Source organism: Mustela nigripes, chromosome 1, assembly GCF_022355385.1.
Source record: "Mustela nigripes isolate SB6536 chromosome 1, MUSNIG.SB6536, whole genome shotgun sequence".
NCBI classification, from domain to species: domain Eukaryota; kingdom Metazoa; phylum Chordata; class Mammalia; order Carnivora; family Mustelidae; genus Mustela; species Mustela nigripes.
Window position 1 is genome coordinate 149,166,415 of NC_081557.1, and position 15,206 is coordinate 149,181,620.

Below are 15,206 nucleotides of genomic sequence, written 5' to 3' on the forward strand. Positions count from 1 at the left end.
ATTTCTAAGCAGGTAACAATGAAGGACAAGTAAATTCTAAGATTAGAATTGGAAAAGCTCCCTTTGCTGATGTTACTGAAGTGATACAGGACAGACAAAAGAAAAGGGGATTGACACTGAGAAGACAGTTACTTAGACTCTATTACTGTTGAGTTCAGAAACCTTATCCATTTAACAGTCTTACTTTCCTAATTAGAGAAATTAATAGGTTTACTGTTTATAAAGTATAACTTACATCTATAAAATATATACCTGTCTCCAGAATCATGAAGCCCAAATGAGACGACACATGTTAAAAGACTTTGGCAAGTCACACTGCTATAGGAGTCTTAGTTAGGTGTTCCCACCACTGTGGTTTTGATGTTCGATGAGAATCGGGGCTGTCACCTGGCACTCAGAACTCTTACACTCAGCAGTACTCACATTCCCGGCTCACTCTCCTCGCGGCTACCATTAAGGTCAATAAGTGAAATCTCTTGCTACCAAACTGATCATAGTAGTAACATTTGTAGGCTATATCCCTCTTCTAGGGTTGATGCAAAATAGTGATTTTTTTTGGATCATAAAAGTATATATAATGATACTTTAGAATACGTATTTTAAAGCCAACAATTTTCTTGAGAAATCATTTCACAGTGAATTCCTTTCAGTACAAAGTTTCTTCATTTTCCAATATGAAATAACAATAAAAGAATCTTTGTAAACACTGTCTTCCTATCATTTTCTTTGGTATTTGAGAAAGCAGTGCAAGTAGCACCTAGGTATTAATGCTTTCGCAGTTTTTTTTTAAAGAGATAAATTGCATATTCAATTTGGGTCCCTAATTGACAAGGGCAAACATGTATTCTTGATGCTTCTTCTAGAATACAATTACATGTGATTTTAAGACGTATTATAAAGACAAATTTTTTTTAAATGCTTGATTTAAAAACAGTAAGAATTGGATGCCTAGAATTTTCAATAAAAACATTATTTTAAATATATATAGCTCCAAAATAAGATCATTAATATGAACAGAAATACAGCAGTTCAAGTGACTCTTTAACATAGGAAACTGTAATTTTCTAGTACTACTTAAATGCTCAGTTCCATGTTGAAAACTGCATAGAACCAGCAAGCAGACAATAGGGAATTTTGGCTAAAACTTCAAGCTTAAATATTTGAGAAGCAATACAATGTAACTGTTAAAAGCAGGGCTTTAGATCTAATCAACCTGGATTCAATTTTTGACACTTCCTAGCTGACAAGTGACTTCATCCCTATGTCTCGGTTTTCTCATCTCTAAAATGAGTATGATAGTTATTTATATCTCATGGACTATTGTGAAAATAAGTTAATGGTTGAAAATGAAAATATCTAGTAACTGGCACAGATATAGCATGAAAAATACTGATTACTATTAATTTAGTTTTGATAATTTGCTAACTACCTACTTATAGATCAAAAAGGGAACTACAAAACAAATGGACTGTAAGGAATTCCCTTAGTTTCCACATCTCTAATATCCTGTGTCTGCCTTCCATTTGCTTTGTAATTTAAAAAGCCAAATTTGAAACTAAGCTTTTTATTCATTTGTTCATTCATTAAAATTCATTATTCTGGGGCATCTGGATGGCTCAGTCAGTTAAGCATCTGACTTCAGGTCAAGTCATGATCTCGGGGTCCTGGGATGGAGCCCCACGTTGGGCTCTTTGCTCAGTCAGAGGCTGCTTATGCTTCTTTCTCTCCCTCTCTCACTTGTTCTCTCTCTCTCAAATAAATAAAATCTTAAAAAAAAAATCATGATTCTTAATGATTGTCAGATAAATTTAAGAGTATAAGCTTTGATAAGAGTTAAAAACAAAACAAAAGATAAGAGTACAAGAGAGCTTATTTTAAAGCAGCTGATGTTAAGTCCCATACCTAATACAGTTCCGATCTTATTAGTTAAGACAGAATCTGTCTGTTCCAGCCACCCTCCACCGCTGAGTCCTTCCTTAAACTTGATGAGGATAGACTGATTACTCAGTAGCACAACAAGAATCCTCATGGCTGCCGTAACTGTGGTGGAATGCAAGTGTTCTTCCATAAACATCATAATCCAGTCAAAACCCAGTGTCCTGACCAGTTCTTCACAAGCTCTATTTAAAGGCAGATGAATTAAGAAGGAAAAAACAGAATATTAATTTCAAGGGTTAGGACTCAAAATTTTTTAAAAAGTAAGAATAGTTTTGTTCTCAAGGTATTATAAATTGCAGGATTCAAAAAATCTATTAAAAGTCAATAGCAGTTCTTTTTTCTCTACTATGAATTAACTAGTAATAGCATCTATACCATCAATTCTAAGAAAATTTCACTTACTGCAAATTAATGCTTGTCTTTTCTTTAGATGTGTAAACTAGTTTTAGCAAGATATCTAGAAGTCTATTCCTCAAAAGTATAAGATTAGCAGATACAAGACCTCCAAACTCTTCTTCAGTTCCTACAATGAAAATATATACATTAAATCGCCTTAGTAGATAAGCCAGTGTAAAATATACAACATAGTCCTAGGAAATCTCACTAAAAAATACATCTTTTAGAAAACATTCTCCAGGAGTACTTTCCACTGAAGTGGACAAGCAAAAGGGTCCATTCATTTACTTCTCTTTAGAATACTGAAAATTATTCATTTATATTTGACATTGTCTAAACAAGTAATAAAAGGTTGTAAACTCTTTTTTATATAATATTTAACCACCCCCCCACCAATAGAGTCAAAGTAGTCACATGGATAAAAATAACAATCCAAATCCTTAACTTCTAGTTTCATTTTGAAGGATATAGTTAAATTTACCAGATTTAAAAATGAAAAAAATAGGAAGCACAGAATATTCAATAAATGTAATATATAAAGGAGACTTAGAATTAAATAACATAAAAGATAAAGGCACACAAACGCACAGAGAAATTGGAAAAGGGAGGAAAACAGAAAGCTTATGGTTCTCAATGAACAGTGCTGGAAGCACACAGGACTGGGTATCTATGGGCCAGTGGTTGAGGCCAAGGCCTGACTTGACGGGCGAAGTCTTGGTGAGTCACAATCCCCATGCCTTCCTTTGAATGCCTTCCTAGAATTGAAACTCAGGCTAAACTTTGACTTAACTATGGTCATTTGCTTTTACTTGTTTGGGCAAGGGATTCTTTTTATCTTTAAACACTGTCTTTTAAATAGCTAATTTTGTGCCTTAATTATTGGGAAGGGTGCTTCAAGGTTATCAAGAGGAGCTCAGGATTCTCTTCTCTTCTAAGAGGTAAGACTGGTATTTTATAAATTGTTTTATTAAAACACATACAACCTAAATTGAGATGAAGATTACTTCCTTTCAATTATTTCCTTTTCAATTTTTTTTTTAGTAAAATGGCGATCCCCACAGAAACAAAAAATTCTCCTTAGACTAATATCTAGTTTTCTGTCAGTTTTGCTTCCCGTAATTTTCAAATATAATGTAAAACAGTAAACTCTGAATTTCCAGCTTAACTTCTTCCCCCCAGACTGATGCTTTCTTCCACACTGCACTACTCTTTTATGCTATTTTATTTTGCGCTGATTATTATATTGTTGTTCAGCATTATTATTCAAGTCATTTTCTTTTTTGTAGGTATATCCTGAATGCTGTATAAACAACTTAAAAATCAAAACAAAACTATGGCTTGAATTTTTTAGAACATCATAGTAAATAGTAAATACAGTCTTCAGTCCGTATCAAATAGATAGCAAATATCCTACACTAACAAGACGAGGAATGAACTTCTGACTTATTTCAAATGGCAATGAAGTGATGAGAATACTAGTCTAATTAACTTGGTAATTAACAGATAACTTCTGTTATATCTTGGTAGATAACAGAAAACTTAGCAATTTACACATCTCCACTACTGTACTCATCTCAAAGAAAATTTTTTTTAAAATATTTATTTATTTGGCAGAGAGAGATCACAAGCAGGCAGAGAGGCAGGCAGAGAGAGAGGGGGAAGCAGGCTCCCCAATGAGCAGAAAGCCTGATGCAGAGCTCGATCCTAGGACCCTGAGACCATGACCTGAGCTGAAGGCAGAGGCTTAACCGCTGAGCCACTCAGGCGCCCCTCAAAGAAAATTTTATACTAGTTGTGCTCACTGAATTCAACAGCCAGCAAGAAATATGGAGACTAGAGAAATATTTTTCTCTATGTCTTCTTTATACTTGAAATAAACATTACATATTTCTGAAGATTTTTAAAGCACTTTCGATAATACTTACTTGGCTTATATGAATTAATTCAGAACTAAGAAATAATCCTTGCATCTACCATATGCATTTAAAACAGTGGTTACAACACAGTGGTTAAAAAGCTTATAATGTTGTTTTGGATTACCTGCGTTCAAATGCAAGTAGCATGATCTCAGGTAAATTTATTTTACTTTACCTTTCTAGGTCTTAGTTTCTTCCCTTTTAAAACTAGGATAGCAATAATACCTATCTCACAGGATTTCTACAAGAATATAAGAAGCACTTAAACAGTGCATGTCAGATACTAAGTGCTCAGTAAGTGTTATCCATTTTTATCTTCATGCTATCTGTCCACTGCTAATTTGCTTTACTGAAGAAATACCAACATTGTTACAAATGAGCAGGCTCATGTAAGTGAGTGGTCAGCAGCAGCCTTATGTTCTGCTATAATCTGCAGGAATTCACCGAGGCTCCCAAATCTTAGGTTCTCTTTAGAAAAACATGAGTACAACACTTACTCTTCTTATTCATGAAACACCAGAGAGAGGCTGTGCTCCAGATGGGATAGCTAGCAAGGAGAATACCTCTGTGCGGCACTGACTCAACAGTATTATTTTTCACTTGTCCAGGTGGATAGTGGTCTAAACGAAGTCATTTATATGATACCATTTTGGAATAAAGTAACAGGATAATAATGGAAATAATGCTTGCAAATATAAGATATTGTGAATTTAATTACAAGTCAATCTAAAGGGTTCTTTCAATGCTTTCCAAACAAACCCCCTACCTTAGAACATAAAAAAGGAAAAATATAGAAGAGGGGGGAAAATATGTAGCAAACGAGAAAGGTTGGGGAAAAAAATTCAGTTGAGTCGACTTTTGATTTTGTCTCAGACCTGAGCTCAGTGCCTGGGGACTGAGCCCCATGTCATCAGGCTGCACTCTCGGCCAGGAGCCCACTTGAGAGTCTCTCTTACCCTCCCACTCTCCTCCATCCCCTGCTCATGGTCTCTCTCTCTCTCTCTCTCTCTCTCAAACAAATAAACTTTATAAAAAAAAAAAAAAAGTGGTTGTCATGGGCCCAGTATCCCACAAATTGCGAAACTATTTTTATTTTATACTTACATAAAATGATTCTAGTGAAATGCTTTTTCTCTAAATGACCACTAAATATTTAACAAGAAAATGAAAGTAAGTTATATAATTCATAATAGCAACTGTTTCTGAAGAGATGTATTTTAAAAAATTAATCGATGTTCAAAAATCACACAGAATAGTTTGTTGCTTTAAAGGAAACCTGCTATGAATCCTGTATGATAGAAAAAACGTAATGTTTTCCCATTTTTAATTTTTTTACACAGTGATTTTACAACTACATGTTATGCTATGTTCAACCACACATGTAGTTACATCTGTCACTATATACACTATTATAACCACTAACTATATTCCCTACACTGTACCTTTCATCCCTGTGACTTCTCGATTTTTACTGTTTTAAGAAGCTTTTTGTTTCCAAATTTATATAAAATTAACATCCAGTATTTTATTGGTTTCAGGTGTACAATGATTCAACAATTCCACACACGTTCTCAGTGCTCATGAAGGTAAGTCTACCTTAATCCCCCTTACTTCACCCATCTCTACCCACCTCCAGGAAAGATTTTAGTTTTTTAAGTACTATTAATAACCTATTAAATTAGATAGGTAATTCTGTATTTCTATATACTTTACAGGCTTGACTTATGACAAATACACATATGAAAGACCATGAAAAGTAATATAATAAAATCACATATAATTCTAAACTGTGCCAGAAAACAGGGCATAGAAATTAGTTTCCAAGTTCCAGACTTGACTTACCAGTATCAAGCTTCTCTTCATTGTTTATTTCCATAACTACAAATTTCTCACAAACTGCAAACGTTGGTAAAGTAGAAGAAATAAACTGGCCAAACCTTTAAATACAAGAAAAAAGTTACGGATTTTAGGTTTCTCTTTCCCCAAAACAAACAAACAAACAAAAATAAAAAGAAACAAAACACAAAGAAATGGAAAAAATACTACTTCCTGTTTTAACTAATTTTTTACACACCTTTAGATGAGTGTATTTGTTTTACATCCCCTAGGATCATTGCAATTAATGTTATATGTTACAATCTTTTAAAACATAGGGCAAAATATTTCTTCAAAAATATGAGTCCTTTAATGTATTTTTAAGAACCAAACAGTATGATCCAAATCAAAATGTCCTAACATTTTTCTGTACGGATCCATTGTAGCCTAGTAATGAAGAACTTAAGTTTTGGCTCTATCTGTTTTTAATCTTATTACCTGAGGCAAGTAGCTTAACCTCTCTGGGTTTTAGTTTCTTAATTGATAAAGTAGATAAAACCAAAAATTAGATAGGTTTCAGTGGTAATTTTAGGAAAGTGATCATTTTATTTCCAGAATAAGATACAAACAAAATTGTCAAATAACAAGAATTTTTAAACTCCAGTTTTAAATCTGTTGCCATGTTACAAAAATATCTTTGGGGTCAGTGAATAAAAACTGATTTACATGCTACACAGATTAGAGATTAGTCTAGTGGGAATATTCTAATCAATAGGAGTGACTTCACCTGGATATCTGGGAAATGACATGAAAAGTGGTCAAACTGAGTTTAACCAATTCTCTACTTGGAAAAAATACTTTGGTTAAGGAGCGTTCTCCTTCCATTTTCAGTTAAAATGGGAATTACTATGTTGATATTAAAATTATTCTACAGACCATCCACAAATATGCCTTCAGCCATTTCTCATTAGCAGCAAAATAATATACAAAAATAAAACATCACCATCTGTTTGGATGATCTAGAATAAATACACAAAAGAGATGGTATGCCCACAATAGGGGTATGTGTATGTGTGCACATGCATACTTGGGTACATACACTTCAGAAGTAGCAGGGCTTGGGGAAGATGAACCAAGAATTCCTATACTGAACACTTTTATGTCTAAGGCAAAAATCTTGTTGGGCTCAGTTCTACATATTCTCTTATTCACCAGTAGCAACAACTGGTTTTGCTGTATAAAGACAAGACCCTGAGACATGCATATTTTTGTGCCTTAGAAATAAATATTCTGAATATTAACATTACAGGTATTACACAGGCATAAGAATCAGTTACATTTGTCTCCCGCACTTTCATCTCATTGGTACTTTTAGTCAATAAACAGACTGACAACAGTAGTGTTCGCTACCTGAGCAGATCATTGCTGTTGGGAAAACCTTGTAGTAAGAAGCTCAGCACATTACTAATAGCAGCAATGGTAGGTTGGGATAAAGACATATCTCGAAGAGTCAGTAGCAATTTGGGGATTAGCTGGAATTCCCTCATTAATTTGGCATTCTTTGAAGCTTCACTGTAAAAAGAGAAGAGTTTATAAAGGCCATGCTATCATCTCTTCTATAATTAAACAATTAACTACATTGATATTAACTAATACCTGGACTCAGTGAGCAGTTCAATGAAATGTTCAAATAAGGAAAGATGAAGTTCATATGGTGCATGGAGCCAAACCTACAATAAAAATAAAGAACAGTGGTATGTTTAGGGTTAAAAGATACCCCAAATGACTATCCAACAAACATAAATATAGCACACAGAACTTATTTCACCTATATTATCACTGGCATCATAAAGAATTCTCAGATCATTAACAATGTCTATTTCTGGGTTTTCATCATTTAAAATTGTTTTTATTCTCTTAAAGAATGAGATTTATCTTCAAGGAAGTTCATATAAAGGACTGAAGAGAAATACAGGTTTTTGATATCTTTAAAATCCTAAAAAACTAAAATGGGTAAAACTTCCAGAACTAACTAAAGCTGCATTCAAATTAAACAAGAATTAGTAACATGGGATTAAATGAACTAAAAGAAAGCTTCGGGGAAGGCAACTCTCCATGGCATTCCAATGTCAGAGTAGTCACACAGGCCAGGGCATTCCACAGGCCTACGCCCTTCTCTGAAACCTTCCCTCAGCCCCAGCAGCCTCTGTGTCACATTTTACCAAGCCAGGTATTATGACTGATTTCATGCTCTACATTAACCCCAACACTACATAATTAACTGAATAGAACATAGGGTGAAGCCCTAAAAAATTGCTTATATATAAGACTTCTGGTTCTGTTTATTAAAAAATATTGTTATGGAAATTACCCTCCTAGAGTAAACAACTGGAAAGGGAAAATGTATAGAAAACTTATTTGGAAATCAAGGACTGAATATCATTACTGAATACTGAATAGAGCATATGAAATAGAATGAATAAAGAATGCTGCTTCCTGAGGACAAAGACTGAGTGACTAGAATCTCATGTGAGTTCCAAAATTGGAATCAATCACTGCAGAAGAGTACACCAAATAATTTTTGTAACATACCAACTATCTTCTGACTAGTTTGCACGCCCACCAAAGAGCACGTAGATTTCTTAATACCTGGGGAGTTAGGCAGAGGCCCTAAAAGTGAAATATCTAAGTAGTGGGGCTAAATTTGTGCTAGACTAAAGGTTACTCTAGGTCCACCCTAACAAATCTTAAAAGTGTGCCTCAAAAAGATAACTATAATAACAGAGCAAAGTTCGATACTTTTGTAAAAGAATATGACAAAATCTAGCACTTAACAATGTAAAATTTAGCATACGATCAAAAATTACCAAACCTGCAAAGAAAAAGAAAAATATGATCCATAAGAAGGTGAAAAATCAATTATTATATGCAGTTCAGAAATGACAGAAAATGATAGAATTATGAGGACTTTCAAATCTCTATTAAAAATATGCTCCAGGGGCACCTGGGTGGCTCAGTGGGTTAAACCTCTGCCTTCAGCCCAGGTCATGATCTCGGGGTCCTGGGAAGGAGCCCTGCATGGGGCTCTCTGCTCAGCAGGGAGGCTGCTTCCTCCTCCCCCTCTGTCTACTTGTGATCTCTCTCTCTGTCAAATAAATAAATAAAATCTTTTTTAAAAAAATGCTCCAGGGGTGCCTGGGTGGCTTAGTCAGTTAGGTGGCAGACCACTGATTTTGGCTCAGGTCATGGTCTCAGGGTCCTGGGATCAAGCCCTATATTAGGCTCCACACTCAGCAGTAAGTCAGCTTGAGGATTCTCTCCTTCTTCCTCTCCCCCAACTTATGCAGTCTAAAAACCAATCAATCAATCTTAAAAAAATGCTCCATATGCTAAATAATATAACCAAAAATATGAACATGAGAAGGAGAAATAGAAAGTAACTGGAGATCCAAAATGAACTTCTACAGAGGAAAAGTAAAATATTTAAAATGAAAATTACACAGGATGGGACTAACAGTAGATTGGACACTGCAGAAAATAAGTCAGTGCATCTGAAGACACAACAGTGGAAACTACTCAAAATCAAGTATGAGAAAAGAACTGAAAATAAACAATAGCACGAGTGACTTGTGGGAAAATACTAAGGAATCTAAGACACATGTAATTGGAGTACAGGAAAGGTTGGGGGAGAGAACCAGGAAGAACAGCTATAGAAATAATGGCTAAAAAATTTCTAATTTGATAAAAATGACAAACTCACAGATCTAGAAAAGTCAACAAATCCCAAGCAGAAGAAACACAGTAAAGACAATGGAATGACTGACATCTTTAAGGCATAAAAAGAATTTTTAAAAAGTCAACTAGAATTCTATTCTATGCAAAAATACCCTTGAAAAGAGAAAAAAATAAAGACTTTCTTGGATGGGAGAATTTAAGGCTAACAGAAACTATGAAAATGTTACAGAAAGTTCTTCAGATTAGAAGAATAAGATAAGATGGAAATCTGGATCTACATAAAGGAATAAAAACGGCACGTTATATATGTGGGTAAGTATCAAAGAATTTTTTAAATTGTCTTTCAAAGACAACTTACTATTTAAGCAAATATAATATAGAAAAGTACTGTAGAGATCATAAACATATAGAAATAAAATGTTGGACAAAAATAGCATGAAGAACAGGATGGGAAAAATCGCAGTGCTATCTTTCCAAGGTTTTTACAATGGGTAAAGTGGTATAATATATTCTGAAGACAGACTGAATTGTTATAGATGTATACTATAAATTCTCAAACAACCAATAAAAAGAAAAAACCTGTAATTCTATTACCATTGTCTTATTTATATCTGTGAAATACTATTTTAAAAATAAGGTTGAATTATTTATGGACTATTATGGTTTATAGTAATTAGGGATACTATATAATACCATAAAGTGAGCAAGGTAATTTAAAATGAAGTCAGGGGCGCCTGGGTGGCTCAGTTGGTTAAGCGGCTGCCTTCAGCTCAGGTCATGATCCCAGCATCCTGGGATTGAGTCCCACATCGGACTCCTTGCTCGGCCGGGAGCCTGCTTCTCCCTCTGCCTCCGCCTGCCATTCTGTCTGCCTGTGCTCACTTGCTCTCACTCTCTCTCTCTCTGACAAATAAATAAAATCTTTTAAAAATAAATAAATAAATAAATAAATAAATAAATGAAATGAAATGAAGCCAAAATGTGTCCAACAACTGAATTTCTGATGTTTGCATATTAGATTTTAATCAGATGCTTGAAACTAAAGATCAACCCTGATTTAAACATACCTGTTTCTAGATGAAAACAAAGCCAGGCTTGATTAAGTAGGTCTACTTAGTACTCCCATAATTCTGCATACCTTTAGCTCTGTGCTTTCACAAATTTTTAATGGTCTATTTATTTGCTCTTCTTTTTTAACAGATTAAATGCCTTGAGGCAAGGATTCTTTTACTTTCACATCATTAGCACCTAACACAATGCCTGGCTCAAAGACGCTTAATAGGTATTTTCTAAAGAATGAGAGGTTTGTATATTACAATTTTTAAAAAAGATTTTATTTATTTATTTGACAGACAAGCAGAGGGAGCAGCAGAGGGAGAGGGAGAAACAGGCTCCCAGTTGAGCAGGAAGCCCAATATGGGGCTCGATCCCAGTACCCTGAAGCGAAGGCAGATGCTTAACCAACTGAGCCACCCAGGCACATTTGTAAATAAAATATTTACAAATATTTACAATATTTGTAATATACAAAATTACAATTTTGAATATCAGATTAAGAAATGAATACTTTATTGTGGAAGTTTAAACTAGAAGTTTTGAATAATATGATTATGCCTTAGAAAGAATGAGGTCAAAAGATCTATGGGTAAGTTGAGGAAAGGGGGAAAGAAGTGATAGTTATCCTAGTTGGTAAGAGAAGATGATCAGGGCTTGGGCTAAGTTGTAAAAGTAGACACCAGAAGGTCAACTACAGGAAACATGGAAGTACAGTCTAGAGGACTTAATTTCAGAGTGTTTATAAACATCGAAGAAGAAGAAAACTAATTTTTCAATTTCAAGCCTCAGTGACTAGGGAAATGGTGGTGTTATTAATAAAAACAGAGTTAGAAGGAAGAACTAATTTGGGGAAGAATGTTGAGTTTAGGTGTTGCTGGGACATAAAAACGGAAATGTTGAGCAAGAGATCAGCACTAAGTGTAGAATTCAGATGTCAAGCTAGAGATCACATTTGGGGCTCAACTTTGTAGGAATGAGGCTGTGGGATGGGGTAAGAACCTAAAGGAAAGAGCACAATAAAAAAAGATAAAGAAATAGGACACTTTTATGTAAAAAATAATGAAAATTTCAGAGCCAGAAAATTAAGGGGAAAATAGTGAAAAAGATAGGACACTGCTAGGAATAGAGTCAGGAGCTGCAAAAAGAGAGGGACACTGGGGTGCCTGGGTGGCTCGGTTTTTGAGCGTCTGCCTTTGACTCAGGTCATGATCCCAGGGTCCTGGGATCAAGTCCTACATGGGTTCCTTGCTCAGTGGGGAGCCTGCTTCTTCCGCTCCCTCTCCCCCTTCCCCTGCTCATGCTCTCTCTCAAATAAACAAATAAAATCTTAAAAAAAAAAAAAAAAAAAAGGTGGGAGATACTGCAGCATTTACTTCTGAGCTGTGGGTACTGAAGACTGAGTATGGGCCATGCTGCTAATACGCTTTCAAATACAGCTTCAGGAAAAGAGAGCACACAGCCTGTTTTTCAGGGATTTAAGATAAGTGATAAGACAGAGCTTACAGTAGTTATAAGGAAGAAGAGTTGTGGCCTAGAGATTACAGCCAGCAAACATTTTGTACTAGACACCAGTGTGGGCAGTAGTGATACAAAGACATGGTCTCTGCACACATGAAGCCTACAGCCCCACATGGAAGATATATACAGATATAAAGCCCTGTGTGTGTGTGTGTGTGTGTGTGTGTGTGCTATATATATGCATATGAATATGCACAGTACTGTGAATGGAAAGTTAAAGGGAAAAGAGATATGTGAGATTAAGTCATACCTTATTATTTCCACAAAATAGTTTATTATGCAGCTACTATTAATCAAAATTTCAGGTGTAATAGCTCATATTTTTGGAGGAAAAACTTGTATTAGAATTATCTGATTAAAATAGGTTTGCCTCTCACAAAGCCAGAGGAAGCAGCAAAGTAGCTTTAGTTAGGTAAATGCCTTACAGCATTTCACTTCTATACTACTTGTAAACTAGACTATCCTTGGAGAAAATAAATGCCCTCATTATCCTATATTTTGTACTTTACTAATGTCATTAATAGGAGCATCGTAAAAGTGCAAATTTAAACACATCCTAGAGATAAAAACTGTTTAATAGTTAACTCTATCAACATACAGAATAAGAAATGGATTCACTGACTGTATATTACCAGTCAGTGTTCATATACATACTTCAAAATCACAAAGTAGATCCTGGAAAGCAGTTGAATTTGGAATAATGGAGGTCTCATGCCCACTATCAACAGTTCCCACCAAGGAAAATGTTAGATGGAGAATGTGGCTGTTAAGGAGGGAACGTTTCTTCTTAAGAAGCATTGCCAGCAACTGAAAAAAAGCAATACCACATGCCCATTGATTAATCATATCTCACACACACACAACACACACAACACACACACCCTGTGCAAAGCAATTCCTGAGACTTCTAAGCTGATTTCTAAATTTTTATTATGACAATAAAACATTAGAGAAAATCTGAAAAGCAGGGTAATCCCATCACTCTATCATTAAAATATCTTGTAAATAAACCCTTTTAATTCACATGTATTTAATTTGTTGCCATCACATGCATATACTCTTTTACTTTTTCTCCACATAACATTACAAAGATTTTTTGCACCACAGTCTTCATAATTACAATTTTAAAAGGTTGAATGATATTCTCTGAAATAGTTACAGAATTATTAGTCATTCTTACAATATTGGGACATTTAGAGGGTTTGTGTATTTTCACGAAATTTGGTAAGCAATGCCGCAATAATCATTTTGAAAGTTTTGCAAAATAAAACACTTAGCAAAATAGTGTCAATAAATCTACAGAAAACAGTATAGTAAATAATTTACTCACTACCAATGAACTACCGGCTATAGTAAAAGAAGGCATTTATACTTCATCTACACTAACAGATTTAAGCTTCCTCCAAGTACTTGTGTTTCTCTTCTGACAAATAACTTTCTGGCTAAACCTAGTAGGTTGTGGATATTTTTTTTTTTAATTTTTATTTTATTTTATTTTATTTATTTTCAGCATAACAGTATTCATTATTTTTTTCACCACGCCCAGTGCTCCATGCAATCCGTGCCCTCTATAATACCCACCACCTGGTACCCCAACCTCCCACCCCCCCGCCACTTCAGACCCCTCAGATTGTTTTTCAGAGTCCATAGTCTCTCATGATTCACCTCCCTTTCCAGTTTCCCCCAACTCCCTTCTCCTCTCTAACTCCCCATGTCCTCCATGCTATTTGTTATGCTCCACAAACACATGAAATCATATAATTGACTCTCTCTGCTTGATTTATTTCACTCAGCATAATCTCTTTCAGTCCCGTCCATGTTGCTACAAAAGTTGGGTATTCGTCCTTTCTGATGGAGGCATAATACTCCATAGTGTATAGGTCCACATCTTCCTTATCCATTTGTCCACTGAAGGGCATCTTGGTTCTTTCCATAGTTTGGCGACCGTGGCCATTGCTGCTATAAACATTGGGGTACAGATGGCCCTTCTTTTCACTATATCTGTATCTTTGGGGTAAATACCCAGTAGTGCAATTGTAGGGACATAGGGCAGCTCTATTTTTAATTTCTTGAGGAATCTCCACACTGTTCTCCAAAGAGGCTGCACCAACTTGCATTCCCACCAACAGTGGAAGAGGGTTCCCCTTTCTCTACATCCACTCCAACACATGTTGTTTCCTGTCTTGCTAATTCTGGCCATTCTAGCTGGTGTAAGGTGATATCTCAATGTGGTTTTAATTTGAATCTCCCAGAGGGCTAGTGATGATGAACATTTTTTCATGTGTCTGATAGCCATTTGTATGTCTTCATTGGAGAAGTGTCTGTTCATATCTTCTGCCCATTTTTTGATATGATTGTCTGTTTTGTGTGTGTTGAGTTTGAGGAGTTCTTTCTAGATCCTGGATATCAACTTTTTGTCTGTACTGTCATTTACAAATATCTTCTCCCATTCCGTGGGTTGCCTCTTTGTTTTCTTGACAGTTTCCTTTGCTGTGCAGAAGCTTTTGATTTTGATGAAGTTCCAAAAGTTTATTTTCGCTTTTGTTTCCTTTGCCTTTGGAGACATATCTTGAAAGAAGTTGCTGTGGCCGATATCGAAGAGATTACTGCCTATGTTCTCCTCTAGGATTCTGATGGATTCCTGTCTCATGTTGAGGTCTTTTATCCATTTTGAGTTTATCTTTGTGTACGGTGTCAGAGAATGGTCGAGTTTTATTCTTCTACATATAGCTGTCCAGTTTTCCCAGCAGATTTGATGAGATAGGATAAAAAGTTTGAGCCAAAATAAACAATTCAAAATCTCACTTGAAATATATCACTTTTACTAAAAAC

General features: G+C 35.2%; 1 protein-coding gene across 4 annotated transcripts in view; it reads right to left on the reverse strand.

Moving 5' to 3' along the window:
* Nucleotides 1-15,206, reverse strand: part of WDFY3 (WD repeat and FYVE domain containing 3) — a 275,707-nt gene that overhangs the window by 79,960 nt on the left and 180,541 nt on the right. For all 4 annotated transcript variants that reach the window (XM_059375153.1, XM_059375137.1, XM_059375145.1 and 1 more), the window contains 6 exons: nucleotides 13,029-13,181; nucleotides 7,722-7,795; nucleotides 7,476-7,637; nucleotides 6,093-6,187; nucleotides 2,341-2,461; nucleotides 1,903-2,120 (listed from right to left, as the gene is read on the reverse strand). In XM_059375153.1, the coding sequence (XP_059231136.1) occupies nucleotides 1,903-2,120; nucleotides 2,341-2,461; nucleotides 6,093-6,187; nucleotides 7,476-7,637; nucleotides 7,722-7,795; nucleotides 13,029-13,181 (823 nt within the window). The remainder of the gene's footprint in view (nucleotides 1-1,902; nucleotides 2,121-2,340; nucleotides 2,462-6,092; nucleotides 6,188-7,475; nucleotides 7,638-7,721; nucleotides 7,796-13,028; nucleotides 13,182-15,206) is intronic.